A 24593-nucleotide genomic window follows, 5' to 3' on the forward strand; every position below is an offset into this window, starting at 1 on the left:
AGGTCAATTAAGAGCTAATCATCAGAAAGGGGATTTATGTGCTCAGTCTTGAAGTGGTTAGGTAAGAAGTTACGAGTCTACAATGTGAGTAAGGATGTGTAAGAAAGGAGCGTCTCAGCTTAAATTGTACAAGAAATAAAGCTATCCACCTGACTTAGGAGACAGGCATTGTTTCCACAAGGGTGTTACCTTAGTTTAGGGGATCATTTGGCCTTGGATGCTTGATAGGTATTTTAGATAAATACACTGTTAGGAGTTCTTGGAAGCACACAAGAAAAGCATTGGAGGAACCAGCTAATAAAATATCACCAAGACTTCTTAAGCCTTGGCTTGACCTTTGGAAAAGTCCTTGACCTTTCCAAGTAGTAGCTTTGGTGACAATAGCGGAATTCCATTACTCCGGCCTCTTGTCTTTTCTTTCCTCTCCTTCTTCTCTTGTCTTTCTTGTTTTGTGAGCCTTGCCTCTTTCCTGTTTCCACCAGGCTTTTTCTTTTGGGCCACTGACCAGCTCCCAAATCATGACACAGAGACTTCTTATTAGTTCTGAATGCTCGGCCTCCTTTAGGCTCATTTCTGGCTAGCTCTCTACCACTGAGCTAAATCCCCAACCGCATTCTACACTTTTAGGTTGCATTTGCTGCTTTGCAAATGGGGACACAGATATGGTTGGCTTGAGGGAGTGAAGCTGGGGTGGTGGTGGAGCAGCAATGGGGTAGAGCCTGGGCACAACTTAAATTAATCTTTCTCTTTATCTACCTATAGCCTTGGGGCTTTTTTCTGTATATCTTACTTTCCACTGCTTCTTATGTCTGCTGACCGGTGGCTGCTTGGCCGTCCGGGTGTGTCCCTCTCTTTCTCTTCATTATCTCTTCCTTTCATTTCTGTTTCTCTCTCTCTCTCTTCTCTTTGGAGACTAGATTTCTCCTTTTTTTTTTAATTCTCTCTGACCACCAGCCTCGCCTACTCTTTCTCTGCCTAACTATTGGCCATTCAGCTCTTTATTAGACCAGTCAGGTGCCTTAGGTAGGCAAGGTGAAACAAATGCAACATCTTTTTTTTCTTTTTTCTTTCTTTCTTTCTTTTTCTTTTTTTTTTTTTTTTTTTTTTTTTTTTTTTTTTTGAGGAGGAAAGAGTTTCTTTCACTTACAGGTTGTTGTAGTCAGACATTTCTTGTCCTGCCTACCAGTTCCCAAATAGCCACTCAGAGGCTTATATTACTTACAAATGCTCAATCAATAGCTCAGGATTATTATTAACTAGCTCTTACATTTAAATTAACCCATTTCTATTAATCTACATTCTGCCATGTGGCTCATGGCTTGTTACCTCATTTTCTACATGTCTCAAATGCAGCATCTTTACATAATTAACAAATGCAGCATCAACAAATGTAACACATCCTCACAGTTAAAATAATATTCTACAACACCCGTTCTGTCTGTCTGTCTGTCTGCATCTCTCCTGTCCCCACTCTGAGACAGCCTTTCGCTCTTTCACTCCCCCCCCCCCCAATAAACCTCTTGCACTAACTCTGCTGTGGCATACCTTGGCAGGGCCCACCAAAGCTGCCCAGTTGTCCTTTCTTCTTGTTTTTCAACCTATGCTGGGGTGGGCTTTGGTGACATAGCTGTCTTTGTATCATTTCTGTTCCTGTAAGTAACCCCTTGAAGGGACGCTAGACCTCTCAAACATGTGACTCTTGCAGACCTTGCCTTCTCACAATTCTCTCGGCCTTGCTAAAGACCATTAGATTACATTCCTAAAGCCAGCCACCAAGGTCTATTCCCTTATTTAGTCACTTCTTCCTTAGGCTGACTACCAAAGTCCAGCAATCAAAGGTCCCTGTGGGTCACCTAATTAACATGCCCAATTAAAATAAAAAAAAAAACTCATCCTAAAATGGGATTTCTCCCTTTACCCTTTATAAACTGCCATTTGCCTATATGTCTCCTCTCTGTCCAGAGGCAATCCTTTGTACCTCTGGGACAAATTATTAGGGTACACAATATATCACAACAGTGAGGGGACCCTGAGGTTGGCATTGCTGGTGTTTGTGCCCAGAGCCTTGCCCAGACTGTACCCCATTGCTTGCTGCTCCACCACCACCCCAGCTTCACTCCCTCAAGCCAACCATATCTGTGTCCCCATTTGCAAAGCAGCAAATGCAACCTAAAAGTGTAGAATGCGGGATTGGGGATTTAGCTCAGTGGTAGGAGTGCTTGCCTAGCAAGTGCAAGGCCCTGTGTTCGGTCCTCAGCTCTGGCGGTGTGTGTGTGTGTGTGTGTGTGTGTGTGTGTGTGTGTGTGTGTGTGTGTAATGCAGATTACAGAGATAGAAAAGTGTCCCTGGGGAGGTCAAGGATGATTAAATAGGTAGATGAAGGGGCTGTGTGAGGGGAGACAGGCCCTGTTTGTCACATTTAGGTCATTGTTAGAGCAGTAACAACATACAACTGCCACTAACAAACACTTCCCAGGGTCGGAGAAACTTCCCGGAGACAAGGTAGCTGCATTAAGTGGTCTCTGAGAAGCAGGACGTGGTGCTCAGTGATACAAGCATTCAGGAAGCTGAGGCAGAATTGCTGTGGGTCCGAGGCCAGCCTGGGCTACACAGTGAGGCCTGTCTTGGTGGGACCTGGGTTCAACGCAACACTGCCAAGTAAAGACCTTTGAGCTTCAGTAGTCCACCGAGCTTCTCCATCCTCACTAACTACCTCGGTCTCGAGGGGCTGCTGACCTAGTGCCTGACAGAGTCAGGTATGGATGCAGCCCAGTCTTCTACAATAGTGTGAGATCTCTGTCTTGATCCCAGGGTCAGGTCTCTAAGTCCTAGTGCCATGTGTAGGGCATTGCCTCACCCCTATCCTCCTTTCTGAACCTGAGGAGTCTCTGACTCCAAAGAACCTCTGCCTATCTGACCTCTGCTTTGCTCTCTGGTATTGGGTGGAAGCTGGCTAGGATGAATGCAAATGAGTTTCCTATCAGGACCCACCTTGGGATTATAATAATCCAGATGGCTCTCTAGCCAGAGATTAGTTTACAACCTGCCTCCTGGTGGGCCTCTGTAAAGCTGCCCTAAAACCAGAAAACTATAAAAAGCTTAAAAAACAAAAAAACAAACAAACCATAATTCAAGATCCAGAATAAAATCCATCTCATGTCTCTCAGAGCTTCCCGACATCAGGGCTAACCTAAGCATCTGGAGAGAGGTCCCCTGACCTCACAGGCAGAAGTCTTAGCTGTGGCATTTAAGGTACCATGGGAGAGATGAGAAAGCCCATGAACAAAACTGCCAAGTGCTGGCACATGCTATCCATGCGGCTGCATAGAGGCCTATAGGTCCCTGTTTTAAATGTGTGGCAGAAAAGGCCATGCAGGCTAGTGCATACCTGCCTGACTTGGGCCATCAATTGAGCCTTCGAAGTGCCACCTAGAGAGATAACTGGTTAGCTGACTGCCCCCGTGCACCCAGTGGCATGGGGACATCAAACAAAGATCTCCAGCAGACCTCCTAGGCCTGTCCACAGGCTCACAGGGAACCCAGGATGCAGCATGGGGTGATCCATTTCCTTCCTTTGGACACTGAGCCACTTACTCAGTTACCATCTTGAGTGGTAACTATTACAATTACCCGAGTCACCCTGGTCCGTTTTCCCAGCATAAAATAGACAAAATCATGAGAGAGGTGCGTGAAGCTTTATGACCAGAGCTTGGCCTAAGAATGCGCCTGATTCTGATCTGATATTAGCTTGAGATAAACCATGTATAGTCTGACTTGAGTGAAAACATTTTTGGCGGGGAGGGGAAGGTTTGAGATAGTCTACTCATATGGTAGATGATGGCCTCAAACTTGCACTACCATGCCTAGCTCTGAATTAACTTTTGCCCTGTTGTATAGACCACCTGTCCTCTAACCCAAATCCCAAGGACCTATGTGGTTTTCTTGATGCACAGGCCCATGCATTTGTTGTGAGTCACCCATGAACTGCACACTGCAATCCCTACTTGCTTGTTTCCTTCTTTGGTCTCACAAGCCCTTGGGACCAGTTCCCGTACACTGGGACAGGCCTGTTTTGTTGGAGGGTAGGGATTTAGCTCAGTGGTAGAGCAATTGCCTAGCAAGCGCAAGGCTCGGGTTTGATCCTCAGCTCCAAAAAAAAAAAAAAAAAAGCATAATACTGGAGATAATGGATGCTGGAGAGTGCGGGAAACATTTATTTTTTTTTGCTTTCTGACACTACATTCTCCTGAGTGCAGTAAATAAGTAAATAAATAATTGTAAGAGTCAAACAAATATGATAATAAACTAGTATTATCCAAACCGCTTGTGATAGTGGAAATTATCTGTACTATAATCAGAGACATATAGATGCTGAGTAGTTACAATGTGGTTATTGCAAATAAGGAGTTGAATTGTTTTATTTAACTTCAACTGAAATATCCACATTACATTTTTAAAAAAATTGTCGAAGTACTTAATATATAATGAAGTGTTTACTTAAAACTCTGTCCTGAGAATGGTTTTCCTGATTTTAAGAAGCTGCTCAGTAGCTCTGGGGTTATTACAATTCATGTCCCCAAAGGAAAAGCATTCTGTCCAAAGATCTGATTGGCTCAGCTTAGTTGTCAAACCAACTAGGGACAACTTGCGGGACTGAGTTCTCTGCTTCCAACATGTGGGTCCCAAGGATCAAACTTAAGTCTTGGAGAGCTTCTCTCAGAACTTCTCTTCCTTCCAAGTGCGAAAGCTTCAGGCCATCATAAGCGTTTGTGAATCCTCCCGCAGATGTCTGCCGCCAGCCTTCACGCGCTCAGAAGGCGCAAAGAACTCCTCCCGTCGCTAGGGGCCGCTACCGTTCTCTCGGCGGCCGGAATACAGCGCGGCTTCCGCGTTTTCGCCGCGCATCCGCAGGCTTCCGCGCGCTCTTCCGGCCATTCATACGCCTACTCTGTGAGTCTTGGGATCCTGAATTCCGTGTCCAGTCGGACCAGAAGGAGGCTGAGCCGCTAGGATGAAGCTCGTGAGGTGAGGAGGGTCCCCAGGCTGGGCGAATGCGGCGGGGACAGGCTTCGGGCGGGCTCGGGAAGCCGGGCCTCTATGCCCACGGGGAGGCGGGAAAGCCGCGTGCGCGCGGCCTGCTAACGGCCTCCGGCGCCCCGGCCCGCCGCGCCCTGCTCGTTCCCGCGGGAGCTCGGGCTAGGGGGACGCCGCGCCCCGGCCCCGCGTGGCTTCCCGGAATGAAGGGGCCGAACTGCCTCTGCCCAACTCGAATCCCGCGGCTTAAACGGAACATTGGCAGATTTTCCTTGCGAGTCGGGCTACTTGCACCTACGAGAACTTAAAACTAGCATGGTTTTATCTGCAAATAGCGACGCCGATTTGCTAGACGTTTTAGATTAAGTTCTCCTTTACTTTTGACCGGTTATCTGAACTATGTAACTCGTTAATGTAGGCTTTCGATTCACGAAAGACAATGTTCCGGGATGAGGCAGAAGTTAACAAGTTAATTTCTCCCGATTGCACTGTGTCGGTTAGTGTTTGCTGGTATGATTACTTCCAAACTAAATAGACTTGAGGCCTAGCCTGGAACAGGGTATAATACCTAAGCCAGTTATTAGAAATATTGAATTTCTTGTTTTAGTTGACTAGACTGCCATTGGGTTCCTCTTGGAGTAGTTGTACACAATTCACGAAATTTCTTTTTCTTTTGGTGGTGGGTTTCTTTTTCCATGCTGCCTAATGTGAACTATAATGTGTTTTCAGTAACTTATGTTTTTCTCATTTAAAGATTCAGTTACAATAAATCTGCTTTTGGGTGATGGTACTGGAGTTTACCTAGACCTCCAGCCATCATCCTAGACAAGTGTTCACTCTGTTACTGATGTGATTTTTTTTTGGGGGGGGGGTGTTTCGAGACAGGGTTTCTCTGTGTAGCTTTGCGCCTTTCCTGGAACTCATTTGGTAGACCAGGCTGGCCTCGCACTCACAGAGATCCGCCTGGCTTTGCCTCCCGAGTGCTGGGATTAAAGGTGTGCGCCACCACTTGCCCAGCAGTGATGTGATTCCCCCCCCCCCCCCCAGGGTTTCTCTGGGTAGCCTCAGCTGTGTAGACCAGGCTGGCCTCAAGCTCATCGAGATCCACCTGCCTCTGCCTTCCAAGTGCTAGGATTAAAGGCATGCCCCCACCTCCCGCTGATGTGCTTTTTTTTTTTTAATGGCTTGTCCTGAGTCCTATTTTTTGTAGTGTACATTAGAGAAATTTTTTCTTAGAGGAGAATATATTTTGCCTCGTGAAAATGGTTGTTTGACTAGTTTGCATTTTCAGTGGACTTTCTTATTTGTGCATCAGTTAATGGGAGGGACTGTGATGGTTCTTTATCCTGTTACCACCTTGCCCAAACCAAGGAAGTGAACGTTCCTGGCTACTTTTCTCTTAATTGGCCTCTCATCTAATAAATTGCCAATTTTCCTATTTTTACAAATGATACCTCTCGCTGTCCATTTCTTTTTGGTTTTCTGGTCAACTAGTGAGAATTTAGATACTAAAGGACTCCATGTACCTGACTATTCTGATGTCCCACTTATATTAAAAAGAATTTAAGCCTGGCTGTGGTGGTGCATACCTTTAACCCCAGCACTCAGGAGGCAGAGGCAGGCAGATCTCTGAGTTTGAGGCCAGCCTGGTCTATGGAGCTAGTTCCAGGCTACACAGAGGAAACCCTGAGCGAGCGAGCGAGGGGGAGAGAGAGAGAGAGAGAGAGAGAGAGAGAGAGAGAGAGAGAGAGGGAGGGAGGGAGAGAGAGAGAAGAGAGAGAGAATGAGAATTCCAAGCCAGGTGTGGTGGTGCACACTGTGAATCCTAGCATTCCAGAGCCAGGGAGGGGTTTGGGGGGAATCTCTAAATTTGAGGCCAGCCTCATCTACAAGTCAAGTTCTAGGACAGCCATGGCTACACAGAGGAACCCTGTCTCAAAACAACAACAACAATAATAATAAAAGCAAGGTAATTCACAAAATGAAGGATTCACTGGGAAATTGAGGCAGGATGTCACCAGGTTGTACTAGAAGTCACTCCATACCTCATCCTGCCGCAGTCTTCTAAGTAACTGAGATTACAAGTCTGTGCCTAGATTTTTTTTTTTAAGATTTATTTATTTATTATGTATACAACATTTTGCCTCCATGTAACCTTGCACGCCAGAAGAGGGCACCAGATCTCATTATAGCTGGCCATGAGCCACCATGTGGGTGTCAGGAATTGAACTCAGGACCTCTGGAAGAGTAGTCAGTACTCTTAACCTCTGAGCCATCTCTCCAGCCCCGTGCCTAGATATCTTAAGGGAATTCTTTAACAGAATATTATCTCCACAAAAGGACCCTTTTTTCCCACTCCCCCTTCTTTCTGAAACAGTTTGTTTTTTGAGTGCTGGGATTAAAGATCTTTGCCCCCATGCTTGACAAAATAATTTTTTTTTAAAGTTGGATTTCCTTTAGTTGCTGAAACATTGGAGCCTGTACTCAGTGTTTGTTGTAATCCAGTGTTACCTATAGAAAGGCCTTGCTACTGCTTTCATAGTAGAATGGTTGGGAAAAGGTGCTAGGTAATATTATTGTGCAGTTTAATGTAGTGGACGCTGTAGTAGTTTACAAAGGCTATTGTAGAAAAAGAAGATAGACTAGAAAATTTGAATATAAAATGTTGTTAGATGATATTGTAAAGTTGTCATTCTGTGACCTTTTGGCTAAAGCATGGGTGATGCTGTAGAATTATTTACTGCATCTAATTGTGAAGTAAATTGTAGACTAGAAAGTCTAAACATGAAGTGTCTGCTTGGTGAGGCTGTCCAGCAGTAGTGTACAGTTGTGGTGTTAGGGTTCCTTACTAATGCCGGCACCTTACTTTCAGATGACAAGGTGAAAGTGTAGATACTGAAGAGAAAGAAAGGGAGCAATGGCAACATTTTAATAGTTTGTCACTCCTTCAGGTTTCTTCCTTTGCAGTAGATCATGATAAAAAAATTAGGGCAGAAGAAGAGTAGAGGGAAATGAAGGACAGACTGCCATTCAGTAGGAGAATTATAAAGGCAGATTCGTTCCTTAGAACAGACAAGAAAGAGAAGAATTCCTGGTGGGTTACATTTCTAAATATGTAAAAGTAAAAGAAGAGAGTGTTTTTTGCAGTCCTGATGTGGGAAAGATGAACTTAGAGCCTGAGCCCCAAAAGGGCCGTAACAGAATAAAATGGAAAGAAAGAAGCCAGGGGGCTGGAGAGATGACTCAGATGACACTGGTTGCTCTTCCAGAGGATTTAGGTTCAATTCCTAGGGCCCACAGCTGTCTGTAACTGCAGTGCCAGGGAATCTGATGGCCTCTTTTGGCATCTCTGGGCACCCAGGACACATGTCGCACATGTACATCAGACAGGCAAAACACTCATACTGAGAAAATAAGAAATACATACTTTGTTTGTTTTTCGAGATAGGTTTTCTCTGTGTAGCCTTGGCTGTCCTGGAACTCTTTGTAGACCATTCTGGCCTCAAACTCACAGAGATCCACCTGCCACTGCGCACTTAAATAACATTTTTTTAAGGAAAAGAAAAAGCCAGGTGTGGTGGCATGCACTTGGAGTTTGTAGTCAAATGAGTGATGGATTGATAAAAAAGAAAAACTCAAACTGATGGAGAGTGCGTGAATGATGCATAAGCAATTCTTAAGAAATACAGATTTTTGTATATTCATGAAAGATTCCAAATCCCAGGTAGATTGCCACTATCTCCTCTTCCTCCTCCTCCTTTCTGTTTTTATTATCATTATTGTAAAGACTTATGTATGTACACCACATGTTTGATCTCTGTGGAGGCCAGAAAGCACTGGGTTCCCTGTAGCTAGGGTAGTTACAGATAGTTTTGAGCTGGCATGTGGGAATAAGCAGCCAATGCTCTTGACCAATAGACCAACTGCAGAGCCATCTCTCTTAAACCCCGCCCTCCCTTAAGAGTCTCATTTGGCTAGGCTGATTTCAAACTCTGTACAGCTAAGCCCTGAATTCCTGTTCCTTCTGCCCCCACTCCTCAAGTTTTAGGATTACAAACATGCATCTTTCCTAGCTTTGCTAATTAGGAAATACATTTTTTAAAAGATTTATTATGTATATAGTATTCCGCCTGCATATATAGCTGCAGGCCAGAAGAGGGCACCAGATTTCATTACAGATGGTTGTGAGCCACCATGTGGTTGCTGGGTATTGAACTGGGGACCTTTGGAAGAGCAGACAATGCTCTTAACCGCTGAGCCATCTCACCAGCCCAGGAAATACATTTTTACTATTAGTGTGTGCTCATGCAGACAACAGGTGCACATGAACGTTATAAGACAATTTTTGGGAATTTGTTTTGCCTCCCACCAGGGTCCCAGGGATTAAAACTCAGGTCTTCAGCCTGAACAAACAGCAAGTGCTTTTGCCTGCTGAGCCATCCTGCCAGCCCTGCTTAGTATTTTAATTAATTAACTTTGTTGTTGGTGATGATTGTTTTGAGGCAAGGTCTTCATAAATAGTCTTGGCTGGCTTGGAGCTTGTTGTGTAGACCAGGCTGGCCTTAAACTCACAGATATCCACCAGCCTCTGCCTCCCTGGTGTTGGTATTAAAGGTTGCCACCGTGCTTGGTTCAATTTTTTTCAAAAATTTTTTTTTAAGATTACAATTATTATCAGTGGTGGTGGCACATGCCTTTAATCCTAGCACTTGGGAGGCAAAGGCAGGCAGATCTCCATGAGGACAACCAAGGCTACACAGAGAAACGCTGTTTAGGGGGGAAAAAAAAAGGTTACAATTATTTATTTGTGTGTGTGGCAGGGGCCAGGGGCTTGGCATCACTGTGTGTGTACAAAGGTCAAAGGACCCTAGGGGGAGTCGATTCTCTCCATTTTGGTTCCAGGGATCAAACTTGGATCCTCATTCTTGGCAGAATGTGTTTTACCCTCTGAGCCATCTTGCTATTGCCCCCCCCCCTTCCCTGTAACACTCACTCTTTTTGCATAGATAGAAAATTGGAAGATTGTTGGTATTGGCGAGTGCTTGCATAAATGAGTTTGTAATAGCAAAAAGTTGAAAACATTCAGTGGGATACTTGGACATATCTAGCTCTTGGAATATTTCTTTTTAAGGAATCATCTCCAGTGTAAACTGCTATGTAAGCTCTAAGTGTTACAGACACTTAGACGCCTGAAGAATGGCCTACTCTATTTGAAGTTGGATCTTACATATGTGCTTAGAAGAATATCCCTTTTCACTAAGAATGCAGGAAGAGAAAAGAGAGATTCTTTATTTCTACCATGTAATCTTATGCTACTGATGATGATTCTTACTTTCTTCTTGTGGCTTAAAATGAGTCTAGGTCTTTTTGTTGTTTATTGAAATGGTGTCTCACTTGCTATGTAGACCAGGATGGCCTCCAGTTCACAGAGACTCATCCACCTTTGCCTCCCAAGTGCTGGAATTAAAAGTGTCCCACCCACTTGATACTACTCCAGGATCTTGATTGTCTTCATTTGTAATAGTTTCCAGTATTTTCTAGTCCAAAACTCAGGACAGTTATGAATGTGGCCCAACACAAAATCACAAACTCAAGCATTGTAGATGACATTATTATTGTGTCAAACATTTGAATATTCTTAAAGTCCATGGGCTGTAGGTTGGACACCCCCTAGAATATGTTGCCTAAGACAGTTCTTCATCCAGTGTGTCCAAAGAAGACAAAAAAATGGGCACACCTGTAGTAGACAGATGCCAAATGACAGTTTATTACTTTGTTCCTTTATAAGTTTGAGAGTTTAGTTCAGGAAAAGTTAAACACACTGTACATTATTAATACAAATTGTTAAGATTTTATGTGTATGAGTGTTTCATCTGTATGTGTGTGCACCGCAGTTTGCCAGATCCCCTAGGACTTGAGATACAGATGGTTGTGAGCTTTCATGTGGGTTCTGCAACTCAAACAACAAGTGTTCTTGACTGCTGGGTCAAATGTCCAGACCCCATATGAATTGTTGTAGGAACATTTTGAAGATAATGAACTCTAGCAATTTCACCCTACCAGTTTCACAAAAAGACTTCTAAATGTTACAGGTAAAAATTCAGGACTTTTTGTTTTATAGATTTTTGATGAAATTGAGTCATGAAACTGTAACCATTGAATTGAAGAATGGAACACAAGTCCATGGAACAATTACAGGTGAGGAGGCTGCACTGTTTCTATAATGTTCGCTTTTCTCCCCATGTTCACCTGCTGGACAGTTTTTTTGGTTGCTTAATGAGCATTGTTGTGTTACAGGTCCTCATTCTTTTTGTCTGAATTACTGAATGGGCCTTAGTTAAGCCTTCCTTATATTCTTGTGCTACAACCAAACCAAATTGCCAGATGCTCTCGATTTTATAGCTTGTATGTATACTTTTGCTTTTGTGTTCCTCTGCATAGAATGTTGCTTCTTCCAAAACACATTTGAGACTTTACACTTTTATTATGTTTGTTTTCACATTTGACTGTAATTTTTTATTAGTCTGTTAATTATATATGTATGATTGATATTACAGTATTTTCATACACACAATACTGTATTTTTATCTTCCTTCATTAACCTCTCCTGTTCCCCTACTGCTTTCTTACTGCCACCTATCCCTCGTCCATGTTCCTGTCTTTATTTTTATTTATTTACTTATTTGGTTTTTCAAGACAGGATTTCACCTGTCCTGGATCTCGCTCTGTAGCCCAGGCTGGCCTTGAATTTATAGAGAGCCACCTGGCTTGGCCTCCCAAGTGCTGGGATTACAGGCACACGAGCCACTGCTGCCCAGCCAGTCTTTATTGCCGACCCACTGAGTTTTGGAACAATTTCTTTGCTCTAATAGTAGCCATTCCAAAAGACTTTTAAAAAGTGAAGAAGTGATTATCAAGAGAAAATAGTACCTTAGTATGTGTTCCTATTCTCATGTAGGTCCAGTGTTTTAGTAAGCAAGGAGACATGATAGGATGTTGTTTTATGGCTGTTCTAGAACTTTATAGTAGCAGTTGTGAATGAACTTACCTATTAAGTTTTGTATGGTCTGGCACCATATCTCAGGAAATAGAGTTGCTGCCCTTGGTAAAGTGTCCCGAGTAGTGATCCTGTCTGGTCCCTGTTGGGCATTGTGGAAGAGCTAGGGTGGGTTTTGTTGTGGTAGTGGTTTTTTGGTGTGTGTGTTTTTCCCCTCCCCCACCCCTCCATTTTTAGCTACAGGGTCTTATGTATCGCAGAACTGATCTCAAACTCACTGTGTGTGGTTGAGGATGGCCTTCTGGTTTTCCTGTCTCCAGCTCCTGAGTGCTGGGATTACAAGTGTGCACTACCATACCCCTTTTATTTGGTAGTGGTGGTTGAAACCAGGGCTTCATATATGCTAAGAAAATATTCTACTAGCTGGCCCCAACCCCCAGAATGACATTCTTGCTTTATTTCTTTTAAGTCAAAATCTAACGATGAAAGCTGGAATATAAAAAAACATAACAGATTTCACCAAATACATAATAGGTGCTTAGTAAATGGATGTTCTAGGAGGAAAGTTTCAGTAAACTGAGAGAACAAAATTTAATAAAGATCTCATTCTTTCTAGTGGACAATCACTATTGAGACTTCTGTATCTTACATGAATGTAAGATACATATATGATCATGTGCTCAGTCATCGAAGTGGAGGTAGTGAGTGTCTTGATTAGTATGACTTAATGTGTAGTTCTTAGAATATAAGAGATTGTAAGTCTCTCTGTTCCACCTTTCCTACATAAATCAGTGTCTCTAGGAGATGGAGGACATGGAGAGGGAAAGGATTTGTTGTTTTGTTTTTTCTTTTTTGTTATTTTTCCAGACATGTTCTGTGTAGCCCTGGCTATCCTGGAACTCGATCTGTAGACCAGGCTATCCTTGAACTCAGAGATCCATCTGCCTCTGCCTCCTGAGTGCTGGGAGTAAAGGCCTGCGCCCCCCATCCTCCACTCCCCTGCTTGTTTTGGTTTTCTGAGTCAAGGTTTCTCTGTGTAACAGCTCTGGCTGTTCTGGAACTTGTTCTGTAGGCTAGGTTGGACTTGAACTCACAGAGATCTGCCTCCTGATTGTTGAGATCAAAGACATAATGAACTAGAAAAATGACCTGGTTGGTAAAGTGCTTATTGTTCAGGCTTGAGAACCTGAGTTCAGATCCCAGCTTCCAGAAAAATTGGGTGCTTATACGTGAGAGACCCTGTCTCAACAACAAGGCGGAGAGTGCCAGTTCAGCCATGTGGGCAAAGGTGTCTGCTGCCAAGCCTGACAACTGAGTTTGTTCCTCACGGTCCTCACAGAGGAAGGAGAAAACTGATTGCTGTGAGTTGTCCTGATCTCTAGACATGCACCATAGCACATAGGTGCCTGCCTTCCCACCTACTCATACTCATACAAATAAAAGTGGAGAACAAGCTGGGAGGTGGTGGCTCACACCTTTAATCCCGGCACTCAGGAGGCAGAGGCAGGGGGATCTCTGTGAGTTCGAGGACAGCCTGGTCTACAGAGCAAGTTCCAGGGAAGGCACCTGTAGCTAGAGTTTTCCTGCCTGGCCCAGTCAGGACAAATCTCTCTTACCCGCCAGTCCCATAGTCGCTCAGACCCAACCAAGAAAGCACATAGAAACTTACATTGTTTAGAAACTATATGGCCGTGGCAGGCTTCTTGCTATCTACTTCTTTTATCTTAAATTAACCCATTTCTGTTAGTCTATACTTTGCCACATGGCTTGTGGCTTACCAGTGTCTTTACATGTTGCTTCTCATGGCGGCGGCTGGCGGTGTCTCTCTCAGCCTTCTCCTTCCCAGAATTCTCTTTTCTCTTGTCCCGCCTATACTTCCTGCCTGGCCACTGGCCAATCAGAACTTTATTTACACAGAGCGATATCCACAGCACTTCCCCTTTTCTTTTTTTTTTTTAGGACGGTTTTAACTTTCACATAGTAAAATTACATATAACAAAACAATTATCAAGCAAGAATTATAGTTACAATATTAAAGAAGATATCCTATCTATCTTATATTTGTGAGTCTAAGGTTTTATATCTAACTTATCTTTTATCATAACTGAGGAAATTATAACTATCTAGTCTTCAACCACATCAAAGACCTCAGAAGGATATAATATTACCTGAGAACCGGGAGAAGGATGTAAGCATTTTTCAGGAGTCTTGCAAGAGTAGACAGAGACAGCTGGCAGCCTGAACAGTCACCTAATGTTCCTTTATAATGTTGGGGCATTTGTCTTCAGCCCACAGGGCTAGAGTCTCTCAGTCACTTTTCTCAGTGTCCTACAGAATGTTTGGCAGTTTCCTCTGTGAAGCAGGAACCTGAAGGACCATTTTGTCAAGCAAAGTTTAGTGGTCACCTTTCTATGGGTCCTGCACATACAGTCCATCAAGCAGTCCAGGCAAGAACAGTTTCTTGCCCAAATGGCTATTTTTGTCAAGGTGAAGATAAATTTCATATGAAGTGTTTTCAATGCCCATCTTCCTCTCTGAAGTAAATTGGTGCTGCCAGGAGCAGACATGTCTCACTGTCCAGAAAGTCTAAATTTTAAAAGTATTTTAAATGCCATATTCTGTAGGTCTTTGAAGTATCTGAAGATTACCTATCTATCTGAAATATCTCTTTGTATACCTAGAAGATTTAACTAACATGGCTATGAGTATGATTATCATAGATGACCAGTTATTAATCTATTTTTAATTATCCATTTCAATTTAAAATGAGCTATACAAACGTAATACCTTAAACACGAGTAGAAATATACACACAGTATAACAAAATTAACTTTAAGTTTGTATCAATAGACTAAAATCTATACCAATGTAAAACATTTTAAATGAGTTGTTGCTCTTTAGAAGTAAGTTCATTAATCTACCCTTTCATCCTATCATATCTATATCATATCCCCTTTTTATCTTTAGAAAGAGATTGCATTTATAATCAACCTGTTTAAAATAAAATAGTGGTTTTTCTCTGTCCTGCACCAGAGGGCTCTTCTGATTTGGGACACAAGAATCTCTTAACCTTTTCTTTTAAAAATACGTCTGGGTTTAGAGAAGGAGTGAGCCAATTCCATCTCCAAAGCCAGCTTGATAATTTTGGGAATGTGGGCGTAGTTTCTCTTACTACTTTCTGCTGGAGGGGGGCGCTGTATCTTATGGGGATACAAAGAAAATTTTAGGATTATGGAGTAGTCCATTAGGGTGAACTGAGCCAGTTGTCTTGAAACCATTTTGGATGTTGGATCATCTGGGCCATGGTATCATCGGAGACCTTTCAGGTGGTCTTGGCTGATCAAACCTGATGTATCTTAATCTGGAACAAATCCACAGCCTCTGGCTTTCTGTGGAAACAAAAGCAGAGACTCTTTTCCAAAGCAACATATCCTTATATCTAAATTTTGAAGTCAAAGTACCTTTAAAATTTACATACTTGTTTAACTCAACAGCTTTTACGATCAGATCTTTTTTTGTAGTTAAAAATCCCAAAGACAAGACAAACCAGATTCTCTGTGTAATATCCATCTTTGTAAGACTGAAACGCCTCTGTGGCTGCTGGCTCCGCCCATCTCTGCTTCCCAACATGTCGGTGGTACAGTTTACCACCAGCTCTGGGTCTGGGGCCATGTGTACCATCAACTATCAGAAGCAGTTCTATCAAAGCAGCGCATAGCCTAGAAATCTTTTTTTCTTTTTTTTTAAACTAGCAAAGGCTAAATCTACCATGCAGCAGAGTAAAGAGCCGCTTGTAGACTCCTCATTCCCGCCACACTGCAGGTCAGACGCACACGCCAGAAACCCGCCACAGTAGCTCAAACCGGCAGGCTGCCGCTAACTTAAGAAAGACAACTAGGAAGCTGTTTTTAGCTCTGTTTTAGAATCTTTTTTATCAGGTTTTAGGTGGAAACTCTTGCCCCACGTTGGGCGCCATTTGTAGTTAGAGTTTTCCTGCCTGGCCCAGTCAGGACAAATCTCTCTTACCCGCCAGTCCCATAGTCGCTCAGACCCAACCAAGAAAGCACATAGAAACTTACATTGTTTAGAAACTATATGGCCGTGGCAGGCTTCTTGCTATCTACTTCTTTTATCTTAAATTAACCCATTTCTGTTAGTCTATACTTTGCCACATGGCTTGTGGCTTACCAGTGTCTTTACATGTTGCTTCTCATGGCGGCGGCTGGCGGTGTCTCTCTCAGCCTTCTCCTTCCCAGAATTCTCTTTTCTCTTGTCCCGCCTATACTTCCTGCCTGGCCACTGGCCAATCAAAACTTTATTTACACAGAGCGATATCCACAGCAGGCACCAAAACTACACAGAGAAACCCTGTCTCGGAAAAAAAAAAAAAATGTGGGGTTGGGGATTTAGCTCAGTGGAACTGGGTTCGGTCCTCAGCTCTGAAAAAAAAAGAAAATTGGAGAACAGTTAAAGAAGATACCCAGTGTAGATTTGAATTTGTGTGTGTGCACACATAGAATCATGTACACACTTATAATAATACATACAGAATCTTTAAAGATTTCATTTTTTTAAAAAAAATTTATTTTATGTTCATTGGTATTTTACCTGCGTATATGTCTGTGTGAGGATGTCAGAAACCCTGGAACTGGAGCCACAGACAGGTGTGAGCTGCCATGTCGGTGCTGAGAATTGAACTCAGGTCCTCTGGAAGAGCAGCCAGTGCTCTCAACTGCTGAGCCATCTCTCCAGCCCCTAAGTTGTTTTTTTTACAGGGTCGCTTTGGAGACCAGGCTGGCCTCAAACTCACAGAGATCCGCCTGGCTCTGCCTCCCGAGTGCTGGGATTACAGGCGTGCGCCACCACCGCCCGGCAAGATTGTATTTTTAATTATGTATGTATGTGAGTGCAGGTGCCTTTGGGGGCCAGAAGTACAGGATCCTTCTGGAGCTAAAGTTATGGGCAGTTAGTTATGAGCCTCCTTATGTGGGTCCTGGAAACTAAATTTGGTCCTTTGCAAGAGCCCTGCATTTCAAACTATTGAGCCACCTCTCTGGCTCCTAAAAATACACGCCCCCCCCCCCCCCCCCCCACACACACACACAAGGTTTCTCTGTGTTGTTTTGGTGCTTGTCCTTGATCTGGCTCTCTAAACTAGGCTGGCCTTGAACTCAGAGATCCACCTGACTGCCTCCTGAGTGCTGGGATTACAGGTGTGCGCCACTGCCACCCGGCTGAAATACATGTGTGTTTTTTGTTTTGTTTAAGTAAATAAATAGACCTGTTAAGCTGGGTGTGGTGTTATTTGCCTGTAGACCAAGCACTAGTGCAACATGGACAGGAGAATCACAAGTCTGAGGTCATCCTGGGGTGCATAGATGAACTTTGTCTCAGGAAGTGGGGGAGTTCCTAGGGATAGGAACAATGCCATAGGTCCTTAAAAAGAAGAGTGAACGCAGCTTAATAGAATGTTGGTAGGGAAATCATGGTGACAGGGAGAGGATCGGGCCATAAACACTCTCCAATCCTGGGACAAGAATTTGGTTCTGAAAGTAGTGGTCGTAAGGCACACACAGTATCCATGGCTCCCTCATAGCTCGTCACACTCCTCTCCTCTGCCTCCCGATAGGTCCTTCTCGTAGTCCAGGCTCCTCTTGACCTCATAGCACTCCTCTGCCCTCTTGAGTGCTGAGATTGCAGATGTGACTTAACCACACCGCCAGTGTATCCAGGCCCCTTCAATTCTGCACATGCACTTAGCTCTCTACAGTGGTTATGTGGCTAGGAAATGTTCTTATGAAGGAAAAATTACTGACTTATATTGCCCCCACCCCATTGTGTATGTATTAAGTTGTCTCAGAAACTTGCATTTAACATACCAGATAATACTCTTTTCTTTTTTTAAAGATACATTTATTTCTTATGTATGCAGTGTTCTGTCTGCATGAATGCCTGCATGCCAAAGGAGGGCATCACATCTCATTATAGATGGTTGTGAGCAACCATATGGTTGCTGGGAAGTGAACTCAGGACCTCTGGAATAACAGCTAGTGCTCTTTTTTTTTTGGTATTTCAAGATAGGGTTTCTTTGTGTAGCTTTGGAGCCTGTCTTGGAACTAGCTCTGTAGAACAGGCTGGCCTCGAACTCACAGAGATCCTCCTGAGTGCTGGGATTAAAGGTGTGCACCACCACCACCTGGCCGGCCTTCCTTCCTTCCTTCCTTCCTCCCTCCCTCCCTTCTTCCTTTCCTCCTTCCTTCTCTCTCTTTTTTTCTTTCTTCCTTTCTTTCTCTTTTTTAAGTTTCTTGATTCTGGCTTTTGGTTTTTTGTCTTAATTTAGTTTATGTGCATTGGTGTTTTACCTTCTGTGTGAGGGTGTCAGATCTTCGAGTGACAGACAGCTGTGAGCTGCCATATGGGTGCTGGGAATTGAACCGGGTCCTCAGGAAGAGCAGTCAGTGCTCTTAACCTGAGCCATCTCTCCAGTCTTGAGTATGATTTCAACTGTGGCAAGAAAACTTGCCTTCTTTATCATGCTGGTGATTGCTCTGCTTTCCCTCCCTTCAGGTGTAGATGTCAGCATGAATACACATCTTAAAGCTGTGAAAATGACCCTGAAGAACAGAGAACCTGTACAGTTGGAAACCTTGAGCATTCGAGGAAATAACATTCGGTACTTTATTCTACCAGACAGCTTACCTCTGGACACATTACTTGTGGATGTGGAGCCTAAGGTGAAATCTAAGAAAAGGGAAGCTGGTAAGTGTGATGGTGTTTTGTGTGCAGTGTATTTAAATCTTCATTTACTGTTCCAAATACATTTGTGAACAAGGCTGTTTTTTTTTTCTTAATAATTTTTTTTAAGATTTATTATTTATTATGTATACAGTGTTATGTCTGCATATATCTCTGCAGGCCAGAAGAGGGCACCAGATCTTATTACAGATGGTTGTGAGCTACCATGTGGTTGCTGGGAATTGAACTCAGGACCTTTGGAAGAGCAAGTAGTGCTCTTAACCTCTGAGCTATCTCTCCAGCCCCAAGGCTGTTTTCTTACTTGGAATGTCTTATCCTCATGAGTTCGTGTGATACTTGGAGCTCCTGGATTTGCTGTAGAGAAGAACCATGCCATGCTTCTCTGCTGTTTTTTCCTCAGTGGATTCTAGATTTGGAGGCTGCACAGCATTCCCTTCCTCTTTTTTTTTTTTTTTTTTGAGCTGAGGATTGAACCCAGGGCCTTGTGCTTGCTAGGCAAGTGCTCTACCACTGAGCTAAATCCCCAACCCCCCTTCCTCTTGTTTTAGATACTTTGTGAAAATTCATTGTGAATTTTCTTGCCCATACAGCTAAGAAAACGTTAAATTTGGTGATTTCCTTTTTGTTCTTCTCGAGATTCATGATAACTGGGCCTTTTAGCTGATTCTTTTCTTATCTGTGTGCCTTTCTGTTCTAGCTTCTGGGAAATAGCCTTGACCTTGTTCTCTGTTGGCACATATTTTATTCTCAAGCCTCCTTTGAGTTTTCATAAGATCCTGTTATTTTGTTGCTGTCTGTCTTAGGGTTTCTACTGCTGTGAAGAGACACCATGACCACAGCTCTTATAAGGAAACACATTTAATTGGGGTGGCTTACATTTTTCAGAGGTTTAGTTCATTATCATCATGGTGGGACATGGTGGTATGCAAGCAGTCATTACATCTTGATCAGAAGGCAGCATGAAGTGAACTGTTTTACTGGGTGTGGTTTGAGGATAAATGATACCTACCTCAAAGCCTGCCTCCAAAGTAGCACACTTCCTTCAACAAGACCACACCTACTCCTATAGGGCCACACCTCCTAATAGTGCCCCTCCCCTTGGGAGCCATTTTCTTTCAAGCCACTACACTCATAGTTTTTGTTATTGATAGACCATTAATTCTTTTCTCCTTTTGGGGGCACACATGGGGGAGGGGAGTGTGGAGACAGGGTTTCTCTGTGTAGCCCTGGCTGTGTTGGAACTCACTCTGTAGACTAGACTGGCCTTGAACTCACAGAGATCTGCTTGCCTCTGCCTCCTGAGTGCTGGCTGAGATTAAAGGTGTGTGCTGCCACCACCTATAAATATTTATTTCTAAAGCCACTTGAGATGGCTCAGAGAGTAAAATTACTTGCTATGCAAGCCTGATGACCTGAATTTAATCTCCAAACCCACAGTGGAAAGAGAAACCAATTCCAAAAGTTTTATTCTGGCTTCCACATGTACAGTGTGGCATGTTCTCAAGTGTATACATACACATCTTGAATGGCATACACATGTGATAATAAAACAAATAATTTTAATTTATTGAGAACAATATTGGAAGATTAAACCTAGGATTTTATACCTAAAAGATAAGCACTGTATTACTTAACTACATTCTCATCATTTTGCTTTATTTTCAGTTATTTACGTACTTGTGTGCATGCACATGCCTGAGAGGGCACATCTGCACCGTGATGTGTGTGTAAGTGAGGGTAGCTTGCAAGAGATGATTTGCCTCCCACCATATAGGTTCTGGGGATTGAACTTAGGTTAGCAGGCTTTGCAGCAAGCACCTGTCCTGCTGAGCCATCTCACTGCACCCCATTTTACTTTCATTTTGAATAGGTCTTGGTGTTAGTCCAGTCTAGGTTTGAACTTGTGACTCCCCCTCTTCAGCCTCCCTAAGTAACTGGTCTTTTAGTTTTGTTCCACTAGTCCCAGCTTCTACAGGATTCCAAAGTAAGTTGGCCTCTTCACTAGGTGGATTCAAAGTTTCAGGATCTGGAAGTCTATCTTAGAGCTGTTTTTCTCATGGAAAGATTTCTGTTTCCTATTGTACCTACTTTCCTTGTTCTGTGAGAAAATACCCGACAAGAAGCAGCTTAAGGAAAGAAAACTTTAGTCTAACTTAGCAGCTATCAACATGTCGTTTAGAACCCCTGTGGTAGGGGTATGTTGAGTGACCCTTTTACAGAGGCCACCTGAAACCATCCGAAAGCACATATACTCACATTATGATTCTTAACAGTAGCAAAATTACAGTTATGAAGTAGCAATGAAATAACTTTATGGTTGGGGTCACCACAACATGAGGAACTGTATTAAAGGGTCACAGCATCAGGAAGGTTGAGAACCACTGTTCTAGCTGGTAGTTCAAGGGGCTACATTTCATTACCCTGGAGAAAGAAGAACTCTGGGAGCAGACTCTTATCCTGTCACACTGTGCACAGGCAGGAAGCAGAAGGTGACCTGGCAAACAGTTGTACCAACTGGAGACCAGCTGGTACATGTGAGTCTGTGGAGGACTTTAAATATTGGAACCACAGCATCTGCTTTTGGGAGACATGGCTGTCAGCCAGCAATGTAAGGGTAGGGCTTTAATTTGAGCACTCAGGAGGCAGAGGCAGGCAGATCTCTGTGAGTTTGAGGCCAGCCTGATCCACAGAGCAAGTTCCAGGACAGCCAGGGCTGTTATATAGAGAAACTTGGTCTCAGAAAACAAAACAAAAGAAAAAAAAAAACAACCAAACAAACAAAAAAGAGTAGGGTAGGAGAAAAGGGCCATTATTTTATAGATGTTTAATTTGTTGATGTTGAGGGGTTTTTTTGTTTTTGTTTTTTGTTTTTAATTTTTTTGCTTTCTACCCAGAAATGTGTTGTATCCTACTAGAATTAGTTATAACAATACAAATGCTCTTGAGTTTCTTTTTTGGAAACAAAAAAATTTAATGCATAGCTTAAAAAGCACTGATTTAATCTATCCCGTTAAGTCCTTAATGTTAAGGCTGCTATTTTTCTAAATCTCAAGCCTTTCTGTGTCAATTTTTTGATTCCTTCTGCTTTCTCTTTCTTACATGTTTGTCAAGGAAGTAGTGACAAGCTTTACAGGCTGAGGAGGCAGACTGTCAGTCTAACTGAAGTCCATAAGGAATGCCAACTGTTGATTTTTGTTTGTTTTCAGCCTCCTGCCTTATATCATCTCACTCTTTGTATCTAAAGATCCTAGTTTCTTTAGAAGCTATTCTTTCTTTACTAAATGCACACCTATAATCCCAGCACTTGAGATGTTTGAGGACAGCCTGGTCTACAAAGTGATGTTCAAGACAGCCAGTGCTAGAAGAGACTCTCTTAGTTAGGGTTTCCATTTGCTGTAAAGAAACACTGTGACCACAGCAACTCTTTAAAAAAAAAGGTATTATTATGTATAGAGTGTTCTGCCTGCATGTATGCCTGCACACCAGAAGAGGGCACCAGATCTCATGGTTGTGAGTCACCATGTGATTGCTGGGAATTGAACTCAGGACCTCTGGAAGAGTGGCCAATGCTTTCAACCTCTGAACCATCTTTCCAGCCCCAACCATGGCCACTCTTACAAGGAAAAACATTCAGTTGGGTTTCCTTACGTTTTCAGAGGTTCAGTCCATTTTCATCATGGTGTGATGTGGTGTGCAGACAAATGTGCTGGAGTAGTAGCTGAGTGTCCTACATCTTGACTTGCAGGGCGGGTAGTGGTATGAGACATTGCGTGTGGCTTGATCATCTATGAGACCTCAGAGCCTGTCTCCACAGTGACGCACTTCCTCTAAAAAGCTGTGCCTACTCCTGCAAAGCCATGGGTCTTAATAGTGTCACTCCTCGGGGGCCATTTTCTTTCAAACCATACAGAGACCATATCCTAAAGTGAATGAATGGGTGACTTCACAGGGGTGTGGGGTTATGGCTCAGTGATAGAACACTTGGCTGACCTTCCTGCATAAGGCCCTGGGTTTGATTCTGACCACCAGGGGGGAAAGAAACATCTCAATCTGAGTACACCAAGCAGGTGCGCTGTGGTTTCTTCTCTGTCTTTGCTTTTTCCCCCCACATGATGTTAAGTTTATGGCTGCAGGTTAAAGTACTACATTATGTTTGAGCCAAACAAGTTTTCAGGCTCTAATGTTATTAGATTGTTATTTGGTATAATGTTCTTAGAGTTTCTTTATTTTGAATTAACTTGCTTGGCTTCAATTCAATAAGCAGAAATCTAGCACAGGGTGTAAATTTTCCCCCGGCTGGCCCTTCTTGGTTTTACACGATGGTGGTAGTGGTCATGTTCGAGAGAAGCTGAGTTAAAGATTTCTTACTGTAGCTGCTAATTTAAGAGGTGTGGGTAGGAAAGGGGGCAGGGTAAGTCTGGGTACTATGACTATTGAGAATTTCACCTGCTTTGTTTTACTTTTCCCCCAGTTGCAGGAAGAGGCCGAGGCCGAGGTAGAGGAAGAGGACGTGGTCGTGGCAGAGGAAGAGGGGGTCCTAGGCGATAATGTCTTTCGAGATTACTGTTTCAAAGTGATAAAGAACTGGGGGATAGTTTTTGTACAGGTTTTGTTTGTTTGTCAATTTTTAATAAACTTTAAGTGTGGGGGATGGAGTTTTCTGCTGATTATCAAACCAAAGTTTCAGTGTCTCTTATGTACACAACACAGTATATTCAGTTTCTGGCATCAGTCACATAAAATATATATATGTGCACTGAACATGCATTTAATTTCTTTGAGTACATTATATGGTGCTCCTTTTGAGATGAAATAAACTGGTATTTCAACAGAGTCCTTATGAGATGGCATCTAAAATTCACTCTCCTTAGTTTTACTCCATGGAACCAACCTTACTGGTAAAAGAAAAAAAAAATCTATGGTTTTTGTCAGTTTGTGGACACCTTTAATCCCAGCACTCAGAGGGCAGAGACAGGTGGATCTCTGAATTCCAGGACAGCCAGTGCTGCACAGAGAAACTCTGTCTTGGGAAAACAAAAAACATTGATTTTGTTATTGTTAATGTGTTTTGAAAAGTTATCAGTAGAATAGACATTTGAGTAGTGCAGAAGCCTTTATCTGTGCAGTGCACTATCAGTGACTTCTCTGTCGTGTTTATAAAGTGTTTTTGTTTTTTGAGACAGGGTCTCTGTACACAGCCCTGACTTTCCTGAAACTCAACTGTGTAGACTGGGCTGGTCTCTAACTCACTGGGATTTGCCTCCCAAGTGGTGGAATCAAAGGGTTGTGTCTCTATGCCAGGCCTCATAAGGAGTCTTTTTTTTTTTTTTTTTTTTTTTTTTTTGGTTTTTCGGGACAGGGTTTCTTGGTAGCTTTGGAGCCTGTCCTGGAACTCGCTTTGTAGACCAGGCTGGCCTCAAACTCACAGAGATCCACCTGCCTCTGCCTCCCGAGTGCTGGGATTACAGGTGTGTGCCACCACCGCCCGGCTCATGAGGAGTCTTAACAAAAGAGAAAAACCTATTTTGATAGCAAAATAGTTCTTATAGTTAATAAGTTAGGTTTTTGTTTGCTTTTTTTTAAAATTATTTTTAATTTTGTATGTGTATGTGTGCCTGCCAGCATGTGGGTATGTGCATGTGAATGCAGGTGCCCAAAGAGGTCAGAGGTGTTGGATCCCCTGGAACTGGAGTAGAGGTGGGTGTGAGCTACCTGATACGGGTGCTAGGAACAGAAGTATAAGTGCTATGTCTGCATGTATGCCTGTACACCATAGCATTAGAGATGGTTGTGACCATGCCATGTG

The 24593-nt window shown here is 43.0% G+C and overlaps 1 protein-coding gene across 1 annotated transcript; it reads left to right on the plus strand.

Moving 5' to 3' along the window:
• The first annotated feature begins 4903 nt into the window (after positions 1–4903).
• Snrpd1 (small nuclear ribonucleoprotein D1 polypeptide) lies at positions 4904–23644 on the plus strand. The gene is made up of 4 exons (XM_036204952.1): positions 4904–5025; positions 11156–11232; positions 18599–18790; positions 23259–23644. Exons 1-4 carry the CDS (start codon positions 5012–5014, stop codon positions 23333–23335), a joined length of 360 nt encoding a protein of 119 aa, XP_036060845.1. The 5' UTR covers positions 4904–5011; the 3' UTR covers positions 23336–23644.
• Positions 23645–24593: the final 949 nt, after the last annotated feature.

This window comes from Onychomys torridus, chromosome 13 (genome assembly GCF_903995425.1).
Source record: "Onychomys torridus chromosome 13, mOncTor1.1, whole genome shotgun sequence".
In the NCBI taxonomy this organism is placed as follows: Eukaryota; Metazoa; Chordata; class Mammalia; order Rodentia; family Cricetidae; genus Onychomys; species Onychomys torridus.

Bases quoted from the DNA above. Each gene is read 5' to 3' on its own strand.
- Snrpd1 (XM_036204952.1), top strand. The intron at 11,233-18,598 runs GTGAGGAGGCTG...CCCTCCCTTCAG, and splicing joins AGTCCATGGAACAATTACAG to GTGTAGATGTCAGCATGAAT. The intron at 18,791-23,258 runs GTAAGTGTGATG...CTTTTCCCCCAG, and splicing joins ATCTAAGAAAAGGGAAGCTG to TTGCAGGAAGAGGCCGAGGC.